A 20,917-nucleotide genomic window follows, 5' to 3' on the forward strand; every position below is an offset into this window, starting at 1 on the left:
AAATGTTGTATGGTGTATATAAATGGCTTGCCGTTAGCATTTCAGGCGCAGTGGTTAGAGCTGCGCTCAGGGAATCGAAAGGTTGCTGGTTCAATTTCTCGCGGCAGATGCATGTCTTCTAATTTGTTTCTCTGCAATTGCTTAGTATATATTTTCAACGTCAATTCTGTGACGGAAGTACCGCCGCAGAGGCTTGGTGTACCTCGCCATAAAACACTTCATTGTTAAAAAATGAAGTGCCGTATAACCATTGCAAGGCAGCGACACACATGTTTTCAGCATGTTAAAGTACAAATGTAGCAGTTTTTAAGTGTGACAACTTTTTTAAGTGTGCAGGCTTTCTTTTAACACAGAGTTGTTTTATGCCAGAGTCCACCAAGACTTCAGCACATCGTTTTCTTCACGGCTATGACGTGGTTTAAAATTTAACGAACACAGAACAAATAAAAATTAAAAGAAAGTGTTTCGCTGATACTTGTACGACCTGAGAATATGCACGTACGACTTCCCATTCAGCAATAAGAGCATGATGAAGCAAAGCAACGCCGCAGTTATATTAGCTCTCACAACGCAATAAATGTCGATACATAGGCACGAGGTATCCCCGAGTGCTGAAGGATGGCGGCGGTTCACCGGAACCGGTATCTGGTCGCGGTGTGGTAGAACTCGCTCTTGAACTCGCGGAAGTTTGCCGCCGCATCCTTGAGGCGGAAGAAGCGCGCCTCGTGCACACTGCGCACTTTCCACGTGCGCGCACATCGTCCCTCGCCGTCGTCCAGGTCGACGTCGTAGAAGGCCCAGCCAAGACCCTCTCTTCGAGAGCCTAACTGCATGTCCAGTGCGGCTCGCATCTGCGCATGTACACAACGGGAATGTTGCAAACACTTCGCACTGACTATCTGTGTGATGCGTCTGAATGAAGATGGTCACGGTAATGTCGGTGCGGGAGAAATGTCAATGACGCAACAGTTCTTCACCAACCATGTTATAAAAAACACACGGACGCTTTAACCTTACGAAAAATGTAGACGAAGATACTCCTGGCACTACCCTATAAGAACAAGGTTGACCTCATGTAAGATTAACACCACATCATTACTAAACTCCACTAAAGTCGAAATTATATGTAGCTGGAAGCCATAGCTGCTTTATGAAACACACAAAAAAAATTAACGCCCAAGCACTCCATACAAATCAATAACCAATGAAAGCTTGAACGTGTGGCCTGGTGTTTAGCAGGGGTTCAACCCGACGCTGCACTGTAGCCTTTCACAAGGGTTAATTACATGTTCGTGCTTCCTAATGAGGGTACACACAAGTTTGGCTTGGGTTTACTACAGTGTTTATTTCTCATGCATGCCGCGCATTGTGCGTCGCAAGACCACGGTCTTTGAGAATTGTAATAGGCGGTTAAATGCCTTTCGCAATGCGTCCAATCACAGTGACTGTTCTCGAACCACAGGTGGTCACAGACGTCTCAGCCGAAGCTAAAGTTCCGCTGGAAAACTCCCACCAAAGTGGGCCTTCGCCGCGGTGAACGCATTACCGTAATGATCACGTTGACGCCTTCGAGCCCGCAACGCAGCTTGTTCGGCGAGACATTGTTGTGAGCGTTTGACATCACGGGCTAACTCGGTGGTGTAGATTTCAGGATCCACCCGTCACCGGCACTTGCATTCCCGCTCATGATTTAGGTGGTTTAGAAGGCTGCCGGATCGCCGGTACGCAGTTACTGCCGGAACTCCGCCTCCCAGGCCTGTTTTCTTGCCTGGACTGCACCATCACCCCGGGGAATCCGGGCTCTCTCACGCTGCTACTGTCGGCGCTCTTCTAAAGTTGTCAGTGGTATACCCAAGTGGAAGGGTTCAAGAGAAACTCGAGTGTGCGTGCTCGGCACCACGGCTGCGACGGCATGGACGTTGCTCACAACGCAGCCAATGGCGCTCGTGCTTGGGTACAACGCTGAGAACGACGTAATCGATAGCGCAGCCAATTGAGACCATTCGTGACACCGATGTCGAACGGTTTTTCGTTTCTCCTAGCCATATGCATCTTGCGCTGTATAATGCGAGTTGGTGGTGCTTTGCAGCGTCAGCGCAAGTGATGCAAAAAAATCTTGTTCTCTCAATAACGCCCCGTGATGACGTAGGATGTGACGTCCCAGGTGCAAGAATTTGTAACGTCAGCATGAGGTCATTATGATGTCGCATCATGAAGTTATTACAAGCCATCGTCGCTTGGTCGATGCGCGAAGATTACGGGGGCAATGCAAAACTAAGCGGGTTGCATAGTCTTCTAATTCGGCCGACCGTGGAGGTACCTGGAGGTAGCGCGCACGATGCGAGGTCCAAAAACCTTTCGAAGGAATATCGTTTCATTGACTGAAAAAAAAGACTGCTTTTGCTGCCCACTCGTATTAGGTGAATGCGTAATTACACTTAATGTTTGTTATATGACGCCTAATCTTAGTGCCGACAACTATATTTTTTTCAGAGCTGTGTATGGGTGGTCTGGAATACTGGTGAGGTTTTTACCTCGCATGTGGACGACCTTTTACACTGTAATCACTGGCAGATAACATCATCGGGGAAATTTCACGTATGCGTAGCCGCACGCTTCTCAAACCGTAACATATCAATTCAAATCAGTCGTTGAATGGCTTATTTGGTTCTAAACTTTGTATCTTCAGTTCTGTTCGAACCAGACCATGTTTTACTTTCTGTCACATGGTCTAAAGGTCATTGATGATACCCGCTACATCAGCCTTGCAGGTCACCTTAGAAGTGTGGCAGCTTGGGCTAGTTTTTATGGCATGACGATAGTTATAGCGCGAGAACAAAACGGTCCTTCTTGTCTCTGTGTCGCCGTTTTGTTCTCGCGATATAACTATCGGCAGGTCACCGTCAAGGCAATCATTACCATTGTTGCTTGAGATAGTTTGGCTGCCTCTAGTATAACATATGAGGTCATATTAAGACAGTGCTTACTTACGACATATATTCATCTGATTGTAGCTGCAAACGTGTCGCGAAAATATTGTGCGTAGTGGAGAGTGGGCGTTTCTGTGTATATTGCTGAGCGTAACGAGTGTTAGCGTTATACCGGTGCTACCTCGATTGTGCAAGACGTCAGTGCCCGGTAATTAAACTTTTTGGTATATTGTCAAGGCGTAAGATTTTAAGACGCATGCACGGTTGAAAATTATCTTGTTGTGGTGATTTGTTTCGATGTTGAGGTATGGTTTTTTTCTCATCACAACTCGGAGGTGAAGACAGAGACTTTTACTATAGTGTATTCAATAGTTTCCTTTCAACAGCCGCATAACAAGTTAAATCTCCACACATCAATTCTAAGTAACAATTTTGTGTTCAGAAATTAAAACTAGGGTATGCTAACCGCAGATACCAAAATTCAACACAAATGCAGTAACCCAGCCACGGATGAAGCGCGGAGATGGAAATGATAACTGATACATTGCCTCCGAAGGACGTACGCAAAGTTGGTAATGTTTTCATCTCGCGCATTTGCACATTCGAAAGAGCGCAATAGCGGAACTCTTGCCTTCAGCGCCACATCCGGGAGATCCATGTGACCTAATGCAGACACGTCGCGTGTGGCATCAGTGGTAGAGCGGCCCGCCGCTGTGGTCTCTGGTTGTATTATTAGCGATACCGGTAAAATATGACGGCGAAGCACTCTGCGTAGTCACCGGCATGCCAGCGACACGGGCGAGCCGCTCACGTCGGCAAAACAGCGATACTTATGCAATGCCATGAATATTTTTCTTTGATTCAAATATTAATGTGTTGGTATATGGCGCTATATGCAAGACGTAATGCTCGGGCCATCTGAAGCCATTGCATGTGACACCCAATGGAGGTTGTGCTATTTCACCCTTTAGGAAATGAAAATGTGTTTTTACCTGGCTTGGCCACTGCAAGACCTCTACGACCCACTAAGTGGGAAGACAAAGAAAAAGAAGCAAGTGTGACAGAAATTCAAGAGAAAACAATGCAACTCTCGGAGTTTCACGACCCGAAACCGCGATATGATTATAAGGGACGGGGTGTATAGTGCAGGACTTCGGGTATTTCGATGCCTTTGAGTTCTTATACGTCCACATATATCTAATTACACAGGATTAAGGCATTTTAAACTCTAGGGATAACATGGCCACACGACGAAATCTTGAAGAGAGACGAAATTCTGACCGCAGAGTGTCGTTGGAGCCAACGTTTTTAGAAGGGGTCTTGTCTTCTTGCCTTGAAGACAAGATCTCTTGTCGCAAGTTGGCTCCAGTGGCGACACACTCACCTCTGCTGCCAGGTGTGGCCTCGTTTTGTACGTGCGCCACTTGCCCCCTTCAGAGAATTGTTCGTAGCGCACATGGTCGCCGATGCCTTCCGCGCCCAACCTCCAGCCCATCTCGGTGGTACACACCTGCAAACGTCACATAGGATGACCCAATGTGGATGTGCGTGTCCCCGAACGGCAAATCAGACGTAGTATATGCATAGAGTAACATAAAAAAGGCAAGGGTGGTCATGAGCTCGGGCCAAAATCGACTGAGCTACGTAGCTTCACCCCAGCCGTAAGATGGACACACATCACGTATACTGCTTCAAGGAAACACTACTAGTTATTTACTACAGTACCTTTTCTAGTGCATTATACGTCTACGTGTTTTTGCGTATGTGATAGCGGCCTGAATCCCTCTTTATCGTTTGCGATTGTACGGTGCGATAACGTCGTGCGGGCATCAGGCATGAATCGGACGCGAGAGAAGTGCACATGGCGTCGACATGACGGCAACGTTGTCACACTCCGTGTTCATGAGCATTTGCGGCAATGTATTACGGGCAACAGCAGGGATATCCCATAAAAGATCTGTGATAACGGGCCTGGAGTGCGTCGTGGTAATCGCTTGTGAGGCTGCCTCTCAGCTTGGCTGCTAGTAAGTAGGAACACCATCAATGCTGTGTTAAGTGCGTATTTCATTTGTTATTTAAGCATTAACCTAACGCTTCTGGCTGTGTGCTGTTCGGCACAAAGAACCTTTTTGGGCTCTTCACTTCACGTACTGTTTTTAAGAATGCTTCACACGAAAGAAAACTGTCAGGAATGATTCGGAGCACGTTTGCGATAAAATTCCTTCTTGACTCAAAAAATTGAGTCACCACTCGCGTTGTTCGGTGTTCGTTGAGCCGCTACATGTATAAGAATTCCCTGCATGAGAAAGATTTTGTGAAAAGTGCATCTACGCTCAGTATCGCAAATTGCTTGAAGCACTAACGAGCGCAATAAGAGAGAAGTGGTGAATCTAGAAAAAATGTTCGCTAGCTAAAGCTATGACGTAATATTTGATTAAACACTTCTGCCTCGTTAACGGCTTGCATGACACCTAAAATCGCTTTGTTTTTGCTGCGGCAACTGCATGTGGTTGTTTTTGGTGAAAGAGCGATGTAAAGTGTGCAGGAGAAAATGTTACAGACAGAACTCTGAAAACGTTTACAATGTACGAGGAGGTATCGAGATTTTTATGCGTAGCCTCCATAGAAGTGCATGTAAAAAATGGCAACACGCCGGAAGGATAATTGGTGAGATTCAGCGTAAACCGCACGGCTCTTTGACGCTATCGCGGCACCATCGCCCGCTAGCGCGGCCTGGGAATTTGGATTGGATTGGATAAACTTTTATTTGGTCCTCCAAAACACAGATCACTGTGCTGCGGGCAGCTCCCATGTGGGGACTGAGATGCGAAGCTCCTCAGCCGCCTCGCGGGCTTGGTGGACAGCCCAGAGCTGATCTGCCAAGGATGAGCTGCGGATTGCCGCCTCCCATCTGGCAGAGGTGATGTTCTATATATGAGCGAATTGGGTGCACTGCCAGAGCATGTGTTCTAATGAAGCTATTTCCCCACAATGTGGACAAAGATTACTTGGGTATAGGTCAGGGTACATGATGTGTAACATTTTCAAAGTAGGGTACATCCGCATTTGCAAAAGCCATAATGTAAGTGCTTGGGGCCGGGTTAGATTATTGTGAGGTGGAGGGAAAATCCTTCTAGACAGGTAGAAATGTTTAGTGAGCTCGTTATATGTTGTAAGAATTTCCCGGTTATCCCCTTCACCGGTTGAACGCATCCCCGGGGAGGCGCGGTTGGAGAGTTCTCGCGCTGCCTCGTGTGCTGCTTCATTGAGATTGGGAGGGGAATCGTTGATTTGCCCAAGGTGAGCTGAGAACCAACTCAGAAGATGATGCGTTATGTTCTTTCCTTGCAGTATTCACAGCGTTTGTTCAGAGACCATCCCCTTGGCGAACGCCCGTAGTGCTGCCATGGAATCACTGTAGACAACTTCAATGTTATCCTTCTTGAGTGCTAAGGCGATGGCCATCTGTTCTGCAATGATTGAGTCTTTCGTCTTGACCTTCGCTGAGTTGATGACATGGCCAGCCCCATCGACCACCACTGCCACAAACGCTTTCCCATTGGCGTAGGAAGCCGCGTAAACAAATAGGACCCCTCGTTCCACGTTTGAGACTTGACGAAGTATAGTACTGGCCCTCGCTACTCTTCTTCCGACGTTCTTGGTATAGGAGACACCGTGATATTCTCCCTGATGTTGTCGGGGATATCATTGTAATTGTGCCTGATTGCCATTGGGTGTTGGCCTAGCTCCTGCAAGATCATTCTCCCCGACCTTGTTGTAGATAACCTTGTAATCTGTGCTCTCTCTTGGGCTTCTGCAATTTTTTCGAGCGTGTTGTGAATGCCAAGCTCAAGCAGACGCTCGGTGCTGGTATGTATGGGTAGGCCCAGGACCTTCTTGATAACTTTCCTGAGGAGCACATTCAGTGTCTTGGACTCTGCTCTCGACCAGTTGTGCATTGCTGCCTCGTACGTGAAGTGGCTTAGAACAAACGCATGCATCAACCTGATGAGGTTGTCTTCCTTGATCCCATTTCTTTTGTTGGCCACTCTGCGTATGAGGTGCACCGCACTGTCTGTTTTCCAAGTTAACTTGGCTATAGATTTGCTGTTGACGCCGGTAGACTCTATCAGCATGCCCAGGACTTTGATGGAGTCGACCCTCTGGATGGAATCCTCTTGATTTGTACGGAGGTGGATGTCTATCTGGTTTAACGGCTTCCATCCCCTGGGTTTTGGTCCCCGGCGTGCAGTCCTATACAGAAAAAGTTCTGACTTACTCGAGGAGCATTCGAGCCCAGAAGGACGAAGGTACTCTTCTACGGTGTCAATCGCCTCTGGCAGGGCGCTCTCAATCTGCCCCTCGCTTCCACCTGTGCACCAGATGGTAATGTCATCTGCGCAGATGCTCTGCTTCAATCCTTAAATGCTCGATAATTTCTTTGACAGTCCAATCATGGCAACGTTGAACAGCATTGGTGAAATCACTGCCCCTTGTGGCGTGCCCCTTGCTTCAAGTTCGATTGCTGCGGTCTCAATATCTGCAATTTTCATCACGGCTTTCCTATCTTTAAGAAAGGACCATACGTAGTCATAGAAGGCTTTCCCCAGACCAAGCTTGGAAATTGCTACGAGTATGAATGAGTGTTGGACGTTGTCAAACGCTTTTTCTAGATCTAGGCACAGAATGGCTCTCACGTCTCTCGTTTCATTGTCGATGACCTGGTGTTTGCTAAGCTTCAATGCATCTTGTGTGGATAGCCCTGCCCTGAATCCAACCATATTGTGTGTATATACGTCGTTATCTTCTAAGTACGTGTCTATCCTGTGCAGTATGGCATGTTCTGCAATTTTGCCGATACATGATGTCAAGGATATTGGCCTCATGTTGTCCAAGTTAGGGGCCTTTCCTGGCTTAGGAATAAGGATCGTCCTGGCCAGCTTCCACTGCTCTGGCAACCTGCCTTCTTTCCAAGCTGCATTGATCATATCCTTCAGGGTTTCAATTGAATCATCATCAAGGCTACGAAGGGCCTTGTTTGATATACCGTCCGGGCCAGGGGCTGACCTGCCGTTGAGATCATGCAAGGCTCTTCTGATCTCCTCGATGTTAAAGTCGCCCTCAAGACCTGGATTAGGCCTGCCCTGGTACTGTCTACTTGGTGGTGCCAATCCTCTTTTGATTGGGAGGTACTTATGCACGAGCCGCTGCACAACTTGCTGTTCTGTAGTGCGCCCTATCTCTTTGTGCAAAGTTTGAGCGATAACATGTTTTTGATTTGTTTTGGTGGTGTTTTCGTTGAGTAGATGCTTTAACATATTCCATGTCTTGCCATTGCGCACCTGACCATCGACAGAGTTGCAGATTTCATCTCGTTGCTGCCTGGATAGTGCGCGACATTGTTCCTTGACTGATCTGTTTACCTCAGCTATCTTCTTCCTCAGTCTTCGGTTCAGGCGCTGACCCTTCCAATGGTTCAGTAGGGTTTACTTTGCCTCAAGAAGATGAGCGAGCCGGCTATCCATTCTTTCAACCGGAAAATCTGTGGTAATGGTGGAGGAGACGAATTTGATGTCATCTTTAATCTGTTTGACCCACTGCTCCAAGCCTTGTCTGTGGCCGTCTTGTTCCCTTTCCATCCTTATCTTCCTGAACTTATCCCAGTCTGTGAAGTGGAATTCTCTCTGCTTTTTACGCTCCACGGAGAAGGTAGTGGCAAGAATGCAGTGGTCACTCCCTAGGTCTACAGCAAGGTTCATCCACTGGGCCTTCTTGGTGCTCCTTACAAATGTAAGGTCCGGGGTGGAATCCCTGCAGCAAGATGTACCAAGCCTTGCTGGTAGGCTGGGGTCTGTGATTAGGGTGAGATCAAGTTCACTGGCACTTTGCCAAAGTCGATTTCCTTTCCCAGTGTTGTACTTGTAACCCCATGTATGATGAGGGGCGTTGAAATCACCTGCTATGACGAGTGGACATTCCCCGGCGATATTAACAGCTTTTTTTAGAACCGCCTTCAACCCTTGCTTTTGTTCCTTTGGACTGCTGTATATATTAAGAATTAAAATGCTCTGACGGTAGCTGGTACCTGGCACGATCTCTACCATGACGTGTTTCAACCGGCCTGCTTCTATCTTGAGGTCGTGGGTTACATGCGTAAGTTTGTTGCATACGAAGGTGCAGACTCCCCTCCCTTCAGTATTCCCTATTACAGGCCGGAATCCAGGCAACGTTGCTTGCGGTGAAAGGGTTTGTTGTAATAATATAATATGAGGCTTTTCTTGGCTGCTCCTGATATACTGCTGTAGGGCTGCCTTCTTTTTAAGGTAACCTCTACAGTTCCATTGCCAGATACGAAATGCTTCACGTAACGCTGCGATCATGGTTATTACATGGGCGGCCAGAGCCTGATGCTGCACCTGTCGACAGGTTTGGTATTACTAGTACTGGGGGCCGAAGGGGTGAGTTTGGTGCATGAGGAGGCCTTGCTGTATTGTGCAGATATGCTTCGACCTTTGTAATGCGCAAAGTCATATGCTCTTCCAGTGCGGCCACGCTTGACTGTAGCCTACCCACTGCTCGCTAAGATTGGCTACTACTTTGCTGAGCGTGTCAAGGACCTCTTTCATATCTATCATGCTCGTTTGGTTGGCTTCCACGTGTTCTGCCATGACTGCCCTTTTTTTGTGGTTCTCGAGTCCCCAACGTTTTCAGCCACAGGGACATCAACTGGCTGAGGCATTGGCTGTGAAGACTGCGCGCTGGTTAGCTTAGTGAGAAGAATTTTTATTTCCTTTAACTCAGCTGATAGCCTCTCATTCGATTTTGTAAGTCTCGCGTTTTGTTGCTCTAGCTGTGCAATTCTATTATGCTCTGGCAGCTTACCTGTCATCACCTCTGCCGCGCCATTGCGCACTCGCTCAGCCCAGCTGCCTTTTGATGCAACTGCAGGCGTCCTCCCCGGGTGTGAAGCCGTGATCTCGAACTGAACACCAGGCAGCTGGCCATTCGGGTGCCGCCCAGGCTGATCCCGACCCTGATGGTGACTTTGAGAACTCGAGCGCCCCCATGATAGGGAGCGGGCCTTGGGTCTAGAACCTCTTCTGGAACGCGACCTCCCCCTGGAGTGGGGCCGTCTTTGCTGTTCTTGAGTATTCTGGATGCTCTGGGTCCCGTAGGCTGGAATAAGCTGCTTGTCGTTGATGTCTGGACTCGATGTGATTGATGCGTCCCGGGCTTCTGCGGCTGCGCGCGATCTTTCCCAACGTATGCGTCTGACGACGTATGGAACTAAGAACCTGTTCTTGCACTCTTTGTCTGCCATGGGATGGTGACCGTCACACAGCCTGCATCTTGGATTGCACTGGTGCAGGCTATCTGAGTTCTTGATCTCGCAGCCTCTGCAGATGGTTTCAGCTGGGTTCGGACAGACGTCATACCGATGTCCCAGCTTTCCACAGACGTAAAAAATATCGATGTTCTTGCGGTAAAGGGAGCACTGCAAAAGTGAAGGTCCATATCTCACGAATCTGGGCACCGTGTGTCCTTCGAACGCTAGGATGATTGTCCCGGTGTCCTTGATTCTCTTTGCCTGCAGCGCGAGCGGGTTGTTCGCTTTCACAGTCTCTCGGGTCAAAATGTCCTGAGTATCGCTTACGGGGATCCCGCGAATCACTCCTTTACAAGTATTGTGGGGTGCCGTGGCGTACGCGCTAACCTCTAAAACTATGCCTCCACTGTCAATTTGCTTGACCTTGAGGTATCTTGAAGCTCTCTCTTGGTCCGGAGTGCTCGCCACCATAATGTTCTGCTGCAAGTTGGAACAGATGATGTCCTGCATGGCCTCCTCCTCTTTGATGCCGGCCGCCAGTACTATCGCGTCTGCCACGGCTCCAGTGTCGATCCTCGAGATATTTAATCCTCCACGTGGTCGTAGCACAATTTTGCTGAAGTCCTTGGGTAGTGGCGGCATGCGTCCAGCTCGCACGATTGTATGCTTGGTATCATACCTACTATGACTGGTTCGAGCGTCTCCCGCAACGCCAGCCTTGGTCGAACCCTTGGCAGCAGGAACGCTAACCGTGGCTTGCTTATTCCTTGAGCGTCTCGTTTCGGCTTCCTTCCAACCCATGTCTTCCGTGCAATCCTCTGGAGAGATGTCCTCTCCATCTACTTTGTATTCCATTCTCAGTTGCAGGTTCTGGAACGCGCAGAGCGTTGCGTCACGTTGGCGCCGGGTCGGCGCATCGGCGACAATCGCCTCCTTGGTTGTTAGGCTTAAATCCCCCGGGGGCGCTGCCGTGTGAAAATGCCCCCAAAACGGTTTAAAAGTCCACTCACCAGCACAAAGGTGGTATCTGCTGAGTTCTTGAGAACTTAGGCACACGATGGGACTGAAAACTCGGCGACAAATTCGTGAATACCACAGGAAAGCATTCTTGAAAGCAGGAGCCGATCTTCGCACGTCCGCACTGGTCGGCACCTAGGGCGTCTCTCCGCCTGGAAGTTTCTCTTCCTCAAATATTCTTGCTCCGTGGAAACGCCAACGCAGAGCCGAGAACACTGGTGCCCCACTCTCCCATCTGCTCGCTCCTCACTCTCAACCGTTCGCTGTCTGGACGCTTCCCAAGGCGATGGCAGAAGTCGGTGAAGGAGAAAGTCTGACGGCAACGGTACACTTTCTCGGCGCAAAAAAATGCATCCGCATTTCCTCACGATTCCCTTTAGGAAGGTGTAGGCATTTTTTAGCCTATGGTAATATTCGCTATGATAGTCATGTTGTCACAATGTTCGACTGTGGACCCGAAGGTTGCGAGTGCGAATCTCATCAATGGTGGCCACACTTCGATCTGGGCGCAATGCTTCAGAGCCGCGTAGGCTACTTAGATTTACATTAATCTCAAAGAGCACATGGTGTCTCATAATTATATCGTGGTTTGGGGACATCCTATATTATCTGCAAATGTAGTAAAATTTATTAACACGCTGAAAAGTGTGCAACCACAGTCCACGTATGTGCCAGCCAGTCATATACGCTGATATCTGTGGAGTGCCAGTTCTTGCTTGTCTAAGACGGGTTAATTATCGTACAAGTATACCTTTGAGCCACTTCTAATTTGAAAACGCGAATATTCTCGCTAATGCTGTGGAAGGTCTCAATTATGTAAATGCACGGGAGAAGTGTGTTTACTATGTACAACGTAACATAAGCAATGACAGTTTGGCCAATACTTTGTTTACCAGCATATTCTTCTGGTACTTTTTTTCATCGTCGTACACACCCCTCCGCTTGAGCACTGGGACATAATCATCATCATCGCATCAGCATCACTGTTGCAATATGAACGAAAAGCAGAAAAGCGCAGCTTTAAAGCGTGCGCACCGGCATGGGCACACATACGCATGCTCACACGTTGATGGATGTTCCGTTTGATGGATGTTCCGAGTGCTCTGCCCGTATAGTCAGTATTTGGAAGCTTGAATTTCCAGTTACACGCTAATGATATAAACCAGTGATCCAACTAGAAATTGTGAAAAAGGTAATTTAGATGGAAACAACGAACCTAAATATACCAGCAAGTGTAACCTTGTGATTCGCCATGTTAAACCGCTTTGGTGCTAGCAACAGGAGTGCCACTGGTGGAGGGCAGGCCCGCCGTGGTTTTCTGAGGCTTATCTTCTGCTAAACTATTAGATCGTCACCAGATGTCGATGTATAAGAATCAGCCACTCTACAATGCGCTGAAGACTCTAGCTTCTCACCGTTGCGTACGAGGAGACGGAGGCACCCGTGCACGGGACGTCCTTGAGTTCGGCGTTACTTGCGGTGTCCCCCTCGATGTTGTAGTACACGACCGCCATAGACGACGAGAGCAAGAACGACTGGTGCCGCTGAGCGTCACCCGTTTGCCGTCGCACCAACTCGGCCGCCTCGCTCTGCAAGCATTGAGACAGGTCGAATAAAGAAGAGCCTTAGGGGTGGGGGGGGGGGGGTGGAGTCCGGTCGCCTAATCTACACTGCTGAACTAAGACCTGCGACCCTGGATGAGAGGCTATCGAACTTCTCCACAGTCATCATGAAGGCGTTGGTCCAGCACCTGCAACTTCTATAGTTGTCACATATCTAGTCTTTGCTTCTCTTTGTGGACCTGCACTAGGGTCTGATTTTTTAAAAAAGGTTGCTGTCGCTTTTAATCACCTCCACCTTTTGCACCGGTTTCAGATGTAAGGAAGCCTGTGGCTACACGAGGTGCTCAAACTATACACTAGTGGTTAGAAGGAAGGAGAAGATTACTATGAAATTAAAGGTGGGCATCTTGCTTTCCTACTGACAATAATCATTCGGTTGTGCGAAATTCCATGCATGCTGTCAATCTATATTACGTTTTGTTTCACAGATTTGCTTGTTCCAGCTCAATAAATGAGATTTTGTAGAGAAAGAAGCAATTTATTAGTGGGTATCTGGCACTGTGAGTGTGTGTATTTTTCGAATCAATGCAATAGCTAACTGTGACTTATTCGAGTAAAACTGAAGTGAATGTTACTTTACTTTCAAGCCAGTAACACCCGACACTCAAGGACAACTGACATGAAATGTAGATATGCCCAGAAAATGCTTTCGTGTCTGAGGTGGTTGGAGTAACGGGCCTTGCTTATGAGTGAAGAGAGAAAACCGTAGCACCCACGCGGATACTGCTCTCAATCTATTCATGTCCTGGATGCGTGAAGCGGTCGTCATAAGTGTCCTTCACTGGTTAGCAGAAAGTAATCGAGCAATGTTTAAGACACGCCGAAGTAGAAGTGGCAGAACGAGTGACGTGTGTGTCGTCACTTCGTCCCGTCTTAAGCAGTGTTCGACGAGCTTCGGTCTAGAGGTTTCCACCGTTCTCACCAAGGACAAGTGGCTGTGATTGTTGAAGGAGGAGTTGGTCCAGCTGGTGATGGGCTCTACCACGCATGGTGCCGGCCCCACTGGGCTGCTTGGGGTCACGTGGGTGATAATTACTAGGAATGTGATCGACCTGCAAAACAGAGAAAAAGAGTAAGAAATTTGAAACAACAAAGCCGAAAATTTTGCCAGCACACCACTCGCACCACTACAACCATGTCAATCGTAAAAGGACTCGGAAACACTCTATGAGCAACCACAGAAAAACTCACTGGAAAAGCGTATTGCCTCACAAATTCAACGCTACAAAAATTTTAAGTATTTGTCACCCGCTAAAATCACATTCTTTCTTCTCTAGTCCCGACGAAAGCGCTGGAAGATAAGCAGGGAGCGAGAGGGGCAGCAAACAAAAAAATGTCACGCTCACCTCGTGACCAGGAGCACTTTTTTTTTCATCGAATACGCGGCTTCTAAATGCAATCACGCGCGCACGCGTGGACAAGTTGTGGCCTCTCACGGCAATTTCTGTAACAACCAAGTAGGCCATGTTCAAATCAGCAAATGGCTGATAGATGGGTCATCTACGTTTGATTTTTGCGCATATTCCGTGATTTGTCGAGGGAAGAGAAAGCAATTTTTAGTTGAATTTGATAATTTATTGCAAACTCCAGGCCACGTGCTGCGCTATAACATTTGGTTCGCGTGTTTTCGGAAGCCTCTACTACCGATCGGCAGCGTTTTCTGACCATGCTCAAAAAGTGTTGCAGAGCCCCTTTAAGGGGCTCGACTGCTGACCTAAAGGTGGCGGATTGGAATCCCGGTTGCGGCGGCCACATTTTCGATGAACCTTAGTATACTTTAAGCCCACGTACTTAGATTCAGGTGCATGTTAACGTGTCTCGCATGGTAAAAACTTTCTGAACCCTCTACTACTACATACCTCATCTTAATTCGGGATCTGTAACGACAAGAATTATTATTATCATCACAGCATCACTGTAGCAACCTTATTCGCAGACAACGTTTGCAAATAGGGGTGCTGACATGCAACAGTGATAGCCAACACTTGGCAGAGTAATCAATCGTCAGTTCAGCAGCAAAACATATTTCTGCGCAGTGTGATCAGTCAAAGTAAACCCTGATTGTGTCATTTTTCTGATGGCTGTTATAGTGGCTGGTTTTGTTTTCAGTCTGAACTGCAGGGCGTTCTGAACCAACTCGAATAGCGAGTTCCCGATCCGAATAAAGAAATTACTACTCTAGTATATAGCCATACGTTCATTTTCCGTGAGAGAAATGCGATTGACCACGCACTTTGAGATATCTTTCATTAGCTCCTTGAGTCGGTTGGGTCGAGTTGCTGGTTCCAGGATGAAACGAACTCCCATGAAAACAACGAGCTCTTCACCGCCATCAAGGTGCCGCACTTTCTGCACACGAGAATAGGGCATTCCCTTTAAATGTAGCTTGTCAATATACCCCCCCCTCCCCTCCGCAGTGTGCGATAAGATATGGGTGGGATGCTCCTTCATTTGACGCGACGTAGTGGAAGGAACCCACAACCGAAGAATGTCTGGCTAGTTTTAGGTGTTGTGTAGTAATTACGACATAAAGTGAAATGAAACTGAAGAGGAATTAAAGGGGACGGAACAAGACAGTTTCCCTTACTGTGTAAAGCTTAAAAAAGATAGCGAAGCAGGTTCATCTTAATGTCTCAATGCGGACTTCTTGAGTGATACTATAGGTGTTGATTTGGCGCAGACAGAGTAATGTCACTTAACAACGTCTCACAGACCAAGCATTGAGGTCCCAACTCTAGCGCCAGAACTAACAAGTGATTCTGGCTGTGGAAACTCCGGCAGGTCTGAGCGGACTTTTCGTCGCTCACATTCGGCACGGTGACTGCACGGGCGTGCAGCTGCTCCATGGGCGCATGCACGCCCAAGTTGAACCTAGGTGATACGCACCTGTGGTTTGGCTGCTGACACAGAGGAAGAATTCTGTCTCTGTGGTTCATGATAAACAATGGAACGGATGCGTTTTAGGGGCGAAGTTCCTTAAGCCGTGGGTCGTGCGTCCGCAATGTATGTATGTATGTATGTATGTATGTATGTATGTATGTATGTATGTATGTATGTATGTATGTATGTATGTATGTATGTATGTATGTATGTATGTATGTATGTATGTATGTATGTATGTATGTATGTATGTATGTATGTATGTATGTTTGCATGTATGTATGTATGTTTGTATGTATGTATGTATGTATGTATGTATGTATGTATGTATGTATGTATGTATGTATGTATGTATGTATGTATGTATGTATGTATGTATGTATGTATGTATGTATGTATGTATGTATGTATGTATGTATGTATGCAAGCATGTATGTATGTATGCAAGCATGTATGTATGTATGTATGTATGTATGTATGTATGTATGTATGTATGTATGTATGTATGTATGTATGTATGTATGTATGTATGTATGTATGTATGTATGTAGGTAGGTAGGTAGGTAGGTAGGTAGGTAGGTAGGTAGGTAGGTAGGTAGGTAGGTAGGTAGGTAGGTAGGTAGGTAGGTTGGTAGGTAGGTAGGTAGGTAGGTAGGTATTAGTAGTAGTAAAAGTTTTTGCACATAGTAGTAGTAGTAGTAGTAGTAGTAGGTAGCCACCCCTCGTTCAGTCCTTGGAACGTCCGCTGGATTGCGGTTCTTCTACATGAGGGATATATGATAAAGAGATGCGAGTTGGCGGTACTTCGAGTGTTCACTAGATGGACACACGAACGGACGGACGGATGGATGCACGCTCGGATGCACAAACAAACAAGCTCATGGACGGATGGATGGACCTGGGGACGGATGGACGCAATGACGGACGGACGGACTGACACACGAATGGACGAACGGACAGACTCACGAACAAACGGAAGCAACAAGGAATGGATGGACGGAAAAGTGGACGGACTGATGGATGCTTTGCCCAATCATCATCATTCACTCCACGGATATGCTGTAATTTTTTGCCGACGTGGCCCACTACAATTTGTACTCACTCCCCGACGTACCTAACGGCAAACTTGGGTGGTCAGCTACGATCGCTCTGACCATTTTTGAAAGTGTATAATTCAGCAGCTTTAAGGAGCAAAACTAGAACAATTAGGTGTGCAGGTCATGTCCCTCCTTCTTTATCATGTACTTGTCCAATTGTTTTCTTAGTATTGTTTAGTGACTATTTTGCATACACTTTTCAGAGCCTCTGGAGTGCTCAAAAACGACCATTTGAATGTACCAATAATAAAGTTTTTTTCACATACCATATCAATTATCTACATCTTGCTTTAGAAGCTCCGCTCCTAAAGATGGCTTCCAATGATGAAGACCTAATCTACAACGTAGGGATGAAGTGTCCCATTCTTTACATTTTCAACGGGAAGTTTTTGGTCGATACCCCGTGTTCTTCATAGGGTACTAATGTGCACACATTCCTAGTAGTGTCAGCCAGCTAGCCGGCACCCTCGTAACCATGGCGGCGAATAAGGAAAACCCTTTCGGCCCGCTAACGTAACGCAGCACGTCATCTCTTGGCCAGCTGTCAGCTGAGAGTGAGAGTACAACATTCTAGTGCTGAACGCCACCCGGCGTAGGGTCTGGCAGGTCTAGCCCCGCGACAGGACCACCATGTTAGCTAGACCTGCTGACGCCACGTGGTAGTAGCTGGTTGGTGCGAAGCAACCCACCCGTCTGCATTGGACCCTTAAAGCAGTTTTAGTTTACCGTATTTTGCTTCCTGCTCCACTCAGGCAGTCGGTGGTTGCGCCACTGCGCATGCGCTATACAGTCAGGCACTGAGCGTGTGAGCGGACCGTCGTAGCGAGCGAATGATCACGTGACGCGAGGAGAAGCGACCAAAACGAAATGGAATCATCTTGTGTCTTCTATGCGTGTACCACGAGTACGCGCTGCCCGGAAAACGCGGTCGTTGTTTGGCAAAGACGCAAGCTCAGATGGCTCGTCAAGACATACAAGAATCTGTGCCTTCTCCGAGAAGCCGTCGCAGCCAATCCCTTCTAGAATCCTCGCATGTGGTGTGAAGTTCCAAGGAATGATCAAGAGCTGACACTTCGGACCATATATAAAGGGGCGTCTCGACATGCTTATTCGGCACTTCCGTCAAAGGAACTTCGCTAAGCTTAGATAGTAGGCAATTTTAGGTAACCATAGTAATAATTTAAAAATTAAAAATAGCCACTCTTCCACTATTCAGAAATGCTCTTTAGTTCGATTTGCCGCAATGTAACGCAATGAACGCGCTGCCTCAAGGCAGGGCGTTTGAAACGCGTTTGGGCTGCCTTGAAGGCTTCGACTATTATTCAGCTCCAAGTGAAGGGGACAAAAAATGAAATAAAAAAGGCTCATGCGTCAAACAGTAAACTAATTCACACTCATTTAAAGCACAATGTTGTATCTGGCTGCAAGGTAGGAGCAATTTTTGTTTTCCTTTACAACAACTTTCGTGCACCGGTGGCATTGTGATTAAGTTGACCGAACGACGCTTGGCTCAAACCAAAAACGCGCGTTGAGCTCTCGTAACGTTGAGCGTTTAAGCGGAACGGGGAACGGAGAACAAAATCAGTCCGCTGAAAGTGCCGATTAGAATGTCACTCTCACTGCCGGCTTACAGCTCGTAAAGTGGTAACGCACTGGGTTACGTTAGCTGGCCAAAAGAGAGTACCACCCTTGCAACCATGGGAAGAGGCCAGCTGTCAGTGACAGGTGAGCAAAGGCTGAGAGCAACGTGATCTATTCTGCTAGTTGGTTTTTCATGATTAAAATAGAAGCTTTCGCCTGCACACGCTGATCGTTTAGCGCGGCAACCATAAGCACCCCACCCCCCTTGTTCACTCCCGAGATAGGCGTGCGCTCAGATCGACCCCGGCCGGAAAGGCGATGGTCGCTCCGCAGAAAGGGGAGGCTAGCGCAACTTTTCCCGTATATGTACACATACATACACATATACTTAGATGACGGCGGCAGCGGTGGTGACGACGGCAAAAAACAGCCGAGACTGCCCATCTAATTGGTATCGCAATAAAACTGTGCTACAAACCAATACTTCCCTTTCCTGGCAGTCCAAGCTTTATTAAAAGAATTTAGTTGATAGTTGGTGCTTGTAGTGCCCACTTCGTTTATAGTCTCTTCCCCAACTTCGTACTTCGCAGTAACTGTAGCACAGTTTTGTAATAAAAAAAAACTGAGCATGCCACCAGAAGTTATCAGTACGCGCAATCTGGTAAAATGCCGTAAAGGAAAGGTATTCCGAGCGAAAAATCTAGCTAATTGACAGTTACTGCACTGAGCCTTCAAATATTCGACAGTGCTTCCAAAGACCGAATGAGCAAACTTGGCCCGACCCTTTGTGTGCTCTGTTAATGCGGACCTAATACTGCAGCGTCGTTCAAAATATGGCGTGAGGTGACGCAATGTGTGTCCTCCCGTCTATCCGCGCTCTTTTTCATGTCATGATTTGTTGTGTGTAAAGGCAATTTTTTCAATCAACGATGAGACGTGTGCGAGTTCGCCCGTGTGTACACGAAATTATGCCCTATAGGATTTCTGTGCGTGTCAATGATCAGTAACTTCAATAGGCACTTTCGTATTAAGCCCGTTAGAACTGCGAACAGTGTATACCTCGTTCAGCATCAAATGTTTTACCTGCGAAGTCAGTGCCTCAGCGAATGGTGAAAACTAATTTTCCGTGTACGCTACCGACATATTACAGTAGTAAGGTACCCACAATATTCCTTTATGCGTAGTGACTCATTGACTGTCGGAAGAAATAAGAATTGTTGAATACCTTGAGCAGGCTGTGTAGCTTCTTAAGTTGCTTTCGGTCAGGTTCCGTGTCGCGAAGGTCGTAACGGGCAAAGCCGTAACCACGGATACGAGTGGTGCGATAACGGCCCAACACCCTGGACGCGCGGGCTTCGTCCCCGAGCTGAGAAGCGAAGTCGGCGCTGTCGCGCTGGCTCACCGACAGCAGGAACTGGGTCGCCGAGCTCAGCCTGGCGGCTTTCAAGAAAGCCTCGAAAGCCCCTTCTGCAGCACAGGATGTACGCGTAGGTAGTATACCCTGTTTTGTTGTATTAGCGATAAAGTAATAAACCTGAGCTCTATTCTTGGGTGCACTTTATTGAAATATTTTTAATAAAATGTGAGCGCACACTTAACTTGCTCTTTGGTCGATCAGTCCTTGGAAATTTACGTAAACATTTGATAGATAGATAGATAGATAGATAGATAGATAGATAGATAGATAGATAGATAGATAGATAGATAGGCAGACAGATAGATAGATAGGCAGACAGATAGATAGATAGATAGATAGATAGATAGATAGATAGATAGATAGATAGATAGATAGATAGATAGATAGATAGATAGATAGATATAGATGGGCTTTGAATATTCACTTGCAAAACTGTAAGTAATACGTAAGGACGTCCTAAAACTTTGGAAGCACTGAACCGGAATTTTCCCTGAGATGAACAGTTACGAGAGCGTCATTTGCAATTCAAGTGGTCTCGTGTTCTCTCTTCCACCCAAAACAAAAGAACACAAAACATGGCTAAGACCAACAACCACGTAATCTGGGCTGTTTCGTAGCTAGGCCTAATCGGAGCTCACCGTGTCGACCAGTGCCGACGAAGTGGCTGTTGGACTCGTCCAGTGTCACGTGAGCGAAGACGAGGTAGTCGCACACGCCGTCCTCTGGCACCACCAACTCCTTGGTGTTCTCGCCCGTCACACACGCTACGGGCATCGTGCCACCGGCTGCGAGAGAAGGTACTTAGGCGTGAACATAGTTTGGTAGCTGAACTCACCTGATTGGTGCTATTGAGCTACGAGCCGGGTCGTTACGATTTTCTTCATTAGGTGATTACAGCCAGATAACAGGAAAATAAATTGAATTCTAGAGCTCTGTTACGCACAAGAACCACTGTATAATTAAGACTAAAAATTCGTTAACACAGTAGTGTTTCGACAAGCGTACTTGTCTTCTTAAAGGTTGCGATTGTGGAAATCGAGGCTAAA

At 47.2% G+C, this 20,917-nt stretch overlaps 1 protein-coding gene across 1 annotated transcript; it reads right to left on the reverse strand.

Moving 5' to 3' along the window:
- Positions 1-629: 629 nt before the first annotated feature.
- On the reverse strand, positions 630-20,645 carry LOC142817556 (uncharacterized). The gene is made up of 7 exons (XM_075894599.1): positions 20,510-20,645; positions 19,680-19,921; positions 15,130-15,245; positions 13,819-13,948; positions 12,690-12,863; positions 4,315-4,440; positions 630-851 (listed from the first exon to the last, which is right to left on the reverse strand). Exons 1-7 carry the CDS (start codon positions 20,643-20,645, stop codon positions 630-632), a joined length of 1,146 nt encoding a protein of 381 aa, XP_075750714.1.
- Between the last annotated feature and the right edge of the window lie 272 nt (positions 20,646-20,917).

Source organism: Rhipicephalus microplus, chromosome 5 (assembly GCF_043290135.1).
Source record: "Rhipicephalus microplus isolate Deutch F79 chromosome 5, USDA_Rmic, whole genome shotgun sequence".
Classification (NCBI taxonomy): domain Eukaryota; kingdom Metazoa; phylum Arthropoda; class Arachnida; order Ixodida; family Ixodidae; genus Rhipicephalus; species Rhipicephalus microplus.